This window comes from Gopherus evgoodei, chromosome 3 (genome assembly GCF_007399415.2).
Source record: "Gopherus evgoodei ecotype Sinaloan lineage chromosome 3, rGopEvg1_v1.p, whole genome shotgun sequence".
In the NCBI taxonomy this organism is placed as follows: domain Eukaryota; kingdom Metazoa; phylum Chordata; order Testudines; family Testudinidae; genus Gopherus; species Gopherus evgoodei.
In genome coordinates, this window is record NC_044324.1 from 64,348,513 (window position 1) to 64,355,147 (window position 6,635).

General features: G+C 39.3%; 1 protein-coding gene across 5 annotated transcripts in view; it reads left to right on the plus strand.

Moving 5' to 3' along the window:
• ADGRB3 (adhesion G protein-coupled receptor B3) overlaps positions 1 to 6,383 on the plus strand; it is a 641,000-nt gene extending 634,617 nt beyond the window's left edge. For 4 of the 5 annotated variants that reach the window (XM_030555674.1, XM_030555672.1, XM_030555671.1 and 1 more), the window contains 3 exons: positions 2,166 to 2,270; positions 3,664 to 3,795; positions 5,572 to 6,383. In XM_030555674.1, the coding sequence (XP_030411534.1) occupies positions 2,166 to 2,270; positions 3,664 to 3,795; positions 5,572 to 5,760 (426 nt within the window). In that variant the 3' untranslated portion in view covers positions 5,761 to 6,383. The remainder of the gene's footprint in view (positions 1 to 2,165; positions 2,271 to 3,663; positions 3,796 to 5,571) is intronic. The other variant, XM_030555675.1, reaches the window with a different exon arrangement.
• The last annotated feature ends 252 nt before the right edge of the window (positions 6,384 to 6,635 follow it).

Here is a 6,635-nt window from a genome sequence, read left to right on the forward strand (position 1 = left end):
CATAACAGTTATGCTGCTGCCTACTTGGATGATGTGGTCATTCGTATCCCAGACTGGGAAAACCACCTACAGAAGATGGAGGCAGTACTTGATACCTTCAGGCGAGCTGGCCTTACAGCAAACCCTGCCAAGTGGGCTGTAGGGTTTACAGAGACCAAATATCTTGGCTACATTGTGAGAAAAGGTCTGGTAAAACCCCAAGTGAACAAGTTGGAGGCCATCCAAAATTGGCCCCGACCACGTCACAAGAAACAAGTCTGGGCATTCCTAGGTGTAGTGGGGTATTACCGAAGATTTATCCCCCACTTTGCCACAAGGGCAAGCCCCCTGACAGACCTAGTGAAAGCCCGTGGACCTGATCTGGTGAGATGGTCTGATGCAGCAGAGGAAGCATTCACAGACCTATAGACTGTCCTCTGCAGTAACCCCGTACTGATAGCTCCTGATTTCTCAAAGGAATTTATCCTGCAGACAGATGAATTGGAAGTAGGGTTGGGGGCCGTTCTATCCCAAATGGTCGGGGAGGAGGAACACCCAATTCTCTACCTCAGTAGGAAACTCCTTCCGAGGGAACAAAAATATGCAGTGGTGGAGAGAGAGTGCCTCGCCGTAAAATGGGCCATGGAAGCATTGCGCTGCTACTTGCTTGGGAGCAGATTTGTGCTCATGACCGATCATGCCCCTCTTCAGTGGATGCAGCGGAACAAGGAGAAGAACACAAGGGTGACCAGGTGGTTCTTATCCCTCCAACCTTTCCAGTTCCATGTGCAACACAGGGCAGGGAGTCGTCACGGTAATGCCGATGGCTTGTCACGTATGCACTGTCTGGCATCCCAAGCTGCCCAGCCCCTTGGTGTTGAGCAGGGGAGAGGGATATGTGACAGACCCAGGCCAGTGGGGTACAAGAGTCTGGTAGAGGGCAAATATGCTGGTCACTGGGGAGCCAGAGGAGAGGAAGTGCCTGTGAGGAGCTGGGAGCAAGAGGCACAAGGAGCTGAGAGTGAGAGGGTGTGCTGCTGGAGGACTAAGGAGTACAAGCATTATCAGACACCAAGAGGAAGGTCCTGTGCTGAGGATAAAGAAGGTGTTTGTAGGAGGCCATGGGGAAGTAGGTCAGGGAGTTGTAGCTGTCATGCAGCTGTTACAGGAGGCACTATAGACAGCTGCAATCCACAGGGCTCTGGGCTGGAATCCGGAGTAGAGAGCAGGCCCGGGTTCCCCCCAAACCTCCCAACTCCTGATCAGACACAGGAGAAGTTGACCCAGACTGTGGGGAAGATCACTGAGGTGAGCAAATCTGCCAAATAAGCGCAGGACCCACCAAGGTAGAGGAGGAACTTTGTCACATATAACAACACCATAGCCACAGGCTCTGCTGGTGTAAATTGGTGCTGCTGCACTGAGGTCAGTGGAGTTGCACTACTTTTATACCAGCAGAGAATATGTCCCAAAACTCAGATGGATGCAATGCTAATTATGGATTTACACAGCTGAGCAACTCACGCTATTCAAATACAAACCCATGCAACATTGAAAATCTATCCTTACATGTCACAACTTTAGCATTTATTAAACTTTCTTTTGGGGAGGTGTGAATGACAGGAAGGCATTTAATTATAATACATAGAGTTTTGGACCATAATCACAACTCAGAGGTGGTATACATTAGCAACTTGTACTCATCATAGCATCAGCATGACAGATTTGTTTTCCCCATCAATATGTCAGCTCTGCCTCCACTATTTTCAGAAAAAAATATACCCTTAAGATGCAGATACTATTCCTTTCATGTTGAAATTAAGATATTCATTTCTTCTATGCTGAATGCATATCTAGAAAACAGTTTTAACTTGTGACTGATGAAAAACTTGCAGAAGGGCTGCTGTTGCATTCCCAATATATCTGACTAGCACAAAAGAAACATCTCCTGATTTCATCAATTCAATAAATGGAAGGGTAAAAGCAACACTTTGTGTACAGGCAGAACATTATAAACAGAAGATAGGAGGCTCAGTGCAATTCATTTCCATTTACTGAGTCTATACGGAAAAGATGGTCCTGCCAAATTCAATTTACTTTATTATGTTGGGGGAAATAATGGTTCTTTTTTTTAAAAAATGGCCAGATTCAATTACAGCTATAGCCAATTATGTTCCATTTCGCAGAAGGTCATGCATACAAGGAAGAGGCACATGGAATTATTTCAGGAATTAAATCAGAAATTTCAGACTCTGGATAGATTTCGGGACGTACCAAAATCAGGAAGTATGGTAAGTATATTGTTATCTTCTTATGAATTTAAAATATACTGGTTTGTGGACTTTAGCAAGCAAGCAAATGGATTATATAACACCATTTCATGGTAAGATAATATTATTGTGTACTACTCTTAAATAGCCCTAGGACAGAGAACCAAAGATATCTGCAGTATTCTTATGTTTGACAAGACTCATTAGATTTCATAACTAGACTATAATGACTCACAACATCATTATTGCTGACAAGTAATTGAATTGAAGGAAGCACATTTAAAATCTGTATATGTCTACCAAGCCTAACGCATTTATACCGAGAAAGTAGTTTATCAATGCAGTCTGGCTAGTGTAATGTTTTCTTGTCCTAGCCAAAATCATTTGTTATATCTTCAGCTAAAATCACTCACAGCTGACACGCTTCTGAGAGTATACAGTGTCCTGTATTATCGTGCCTTGTCTGTAATGGATTTATAAATATTTACCATTTGAAAATCAAAAATACAGTAATCTGTAGTTGACTGTTACCCTAATTGTCTGTGCACAGCAAAAATAACTAACAAAAATAACCTCCTTTATTTAGGTATGCTTAATAATGAGAAGAGAGAATGGTTGATTCTCCTTCATTAAATCAAATAGCTTTCTGTGCCACATTTATTCATTAGCAATAGTATCATTATGGATTCAAAACAGCACATTAAAAATAAACTAGAAGTGTTTCCCTTTATATATTTTCAACTCTCAGGGCCAGACGCTCAGCCAATGTGAAGCCGATGGAGCTATGCCAGTTTACATCAACTGAAATCTGGCCCCGAATTTGTGCTCCACAGGGGTTTGTTGAGTATTTTCTTTAGCTATGATCTTTACGAATTTGTACCCAGTTCCCACCTTTCCCTCATCCAAGTTTTGCCTTATGTTTGGGGTTTGAATGAATTCAAAATCTCAAAGGAAAACTTAGCTGAAACCACTGTATCTCACCTGGTTTCATATCAGGACCATTCAAATCTACATATTTAATATGATTTTGATACAAACCATACAACTGGCTGAAGCATTCTTGAAAGATTTTTAAAACATAATGTACAAACATGGTGTAAGTTTCATCTGTACAACAGATGACATTTGTATGGTTTGGCATTTTGTTGTAAACATTTTGCACAGCTCTACTAGTGCCACCTATAAAAAAAGTAAAAGATTGTATGTCCTAGGTAGACAATGCTTTGAATTATAATTAATATTTATTAGATGCTTTTGTTTCTGAATATTAAGTGCACCCTTAGTTATATATATTGACTAAAATAAATAATTATTGGTTTCTGCTTTCCAAATTATAGTGCTTTCTTGGCCTGATTGTCATTTTATAAAGCAAAATCTCTCAGAAATGATTTCTATGGCCAAACTTATTTTCCAGAACAAACATCCAGACTGCAATTCAGAAAACAAATTTGCAGTGCAGCAAGAGAAGCAGTGTTGTTCTAGGAGGCACAAGAGGCATAATCACGTGACCTTCGATTTCTATCAGGAACCAAATGGAGGTCAAATGGTGAATATTTAGGGCTTGTTCCAAAGCCTACTGAAATCAATGGGTGTTTATATGCTGAAGATGTTGTATTTAAACTCAAATCTTCAAAAGAAACCCATGTTTTATCTTTTAATCAACGCTATAAGATGAAGTATTCAGAACTTGATATCACTTAGGGTCCCATTATACAGCTTTTAGGCTGAAGTCAATGTGAATTTTAGATGCACAAGGAATATGGCATTAGGCCCTCGCAGGAGGATTCTGTGCAAATCTGTTTTTAAATCCAAAACTTTGAATTATCTTACCTATTGGGAAATGCCTTCTGAACAAAATCTGGTGAAAAATGACTTCTGGGTTCTACACATTTTTCTTAAAGTTAATCCCTAAGAACTGATATGTCTACACTGCAACAGAAGGTGTAATTTGCAGCCCATGTAGGCACACCCACACAAGCTTTAGTCTATCTAAAAACAACAGCGAGGGCATGGCAGCATGGGTCTCAGGGTATGTCTAAACTGCAATTAAAACCCCGCAACTGGTGCATGCCAGCTGACTCGGGCTGAGAGCTCAAACTAAGGGAGTTTTAATCATGGTGTAGATGGTCAGGTTTGAACTGGAACCTGGGCTCCAGGAGTCCAGGCTCTAGGACCTTGCAAGGTGGGAGGGTCCCAAAGCGTGGGCTGCAGCCTGAGCTAAAACATCTACATTGCAATTAAACAGTCCTTTATCCCGAGCCCTGCAAGCCCAAGTCAGTTGGCATGGACGAGCCACGGGTGTCTAACTGCAGTGTAGACATATCCTGAAGCTCACACTGGCATATCCTCACTGCTATTTTTTGCAAGCCAAGTAGATTAAAACTAGTACAGTACATCTACATGAGCTGCAAATTACACTCCTGGTTGCAGTTAGATGTTGTCATAGATATTAAAGGTGGGAATAATAGTAATTATTCTGTGGTTCTCACATGATGTTTTGTGTTATTTCTACTAACTTAACTGTGCAGCCACCATTAACAAATAGAAACCCACTTTCTGGGACTGTGCTGACATCAATCTGTTCATGTTAGTACACATGACTATAATGTTTTGGCATTAAAAAGCGGTTACAGAACTGAATATTTTGTTTTTCAGAAGAAATAACAGAGTCAATTTCAGGATCAATCAAACATATGAGAAAAAATCCCATTATTTGATTTGAAAAGTGAAAAATTTTTAAATTGAACATTAAAATGATTTGTGGGACTTATTTACAATAGTCAGCCTTCAACCTCAGGCTATATTCATCCCACCATACAGACCCTCATCAATTCCCATTGTACTCTACAGGAGTTGAGGGCTCTCAGCCCCTGCTGGAATCAGGCCATTGTTGTTATTTCATTAGCAGATCATCAAGTTATCCCAACTTATAACCAAGCTAGCAACCTCTATTTCACATCACTCCATAATTCAAGAAAAAAATCTCTTCTTTTCCTTTTTTTCCTCCTACTTTTCTATAACATACCGGTAGTTATTAAAATATGGCTCTCAGTGCTGGCCCACATGCCCCATGCCATTCTCTATTCAGAATTGGCAGTTGTTAGAGGAGAGGATTTAGTTGGCAGCTCAGGTGATGAGGCTTCCAAAGTGCTAACTGCTCAGAGAGAAGTACAGGCTGAATGATGCTGGACACCAGCCACTTCAGCTCCCTCAGTCATTTCCTCTCAGTGACTTCTGTATCCCATGATCAAAATTATGAACAGAAAATCATTTATTTCTTCCTTTTAATTTTTTTCTTCCTGTTTTTTTTTTCTGTCCTCAGGAAAACCCAACACCAAACAAGGCTCCATGGGACAGTTTCAAAAACACAAATGAATACCAACACTATACCACAATAAACGTATTAGATACAGAGGCAAAAGATGCTTTAGAACTAAGACCAGCAGAATGGGAGAAGTGTCTGAACTTGCCTTTAGATGTGCAGGAAGGTGACTTTCAAACAGAAGTTTAACAAAATCAAAACAAACTGAAACGAAAACAAAACAAAAATGAATTCATTGCACTGACACTAAAGAGACTTGGGAAGCCTGACATTTGTGTCTGAACATTGTGACTACTTTATGTCAGGATCTTCATGTGCCAAATGTCAGTGGTTTTTTTCGTACAATATATTCCCACTAGTAAAGTTAGTGGAGAACCAGGTGTACAATTCTTACCATCGTGTGTTGTAAGTACCTGTGGAATGGATTTGTAAGGTAATCTTTATAGATAAACCTCAAGCAACGATTCATGTTGTAACAGCTTCATTTGGTTTAGTTTTCAAAAAACTTCACCATGAAGCACAATGTATATATTTATGCAGTTTTTAAAGTTTATAACAGTCTGTTTGGCCATTACTACACTTTTTACTTTATAATATAAAAGCAAAGTTTTTGTCATTAAATGAATGTCTGTTGAGCTACATTCTTCATTGCTTTAAATGCAATAAAGTAATAATCTCACTTTTATATGAATAATATATTTCACATCTTTATTATTGCAGTTTTCTCCGGAAAGCTCAGAGTAGCTTTCTCTGCTGCAGCTGTGTATAAAATATTTAAAATGTTGTATGGTGTAAATAAACTTTTGTCTACATATCAGTTTTTTAGTGTATTTTATTTTGGATTTGTTGATCTGCAATTTGCATATTTATAAGGTTTTCTTTAAAACCACAGATACTGAAAATGTATTCTAAGTTTTAATAGCATACTGTTATTATTCCTTTGAGGTTAATGATTTTCCAATGTAATAGTAGGTTTGTATAGCTGTTCTGTATTCTCTACTCAGATATTCTTTGGAAACAATGTACCATGTAAATTGGACTTGTCAGAATACTGCTACAATTGT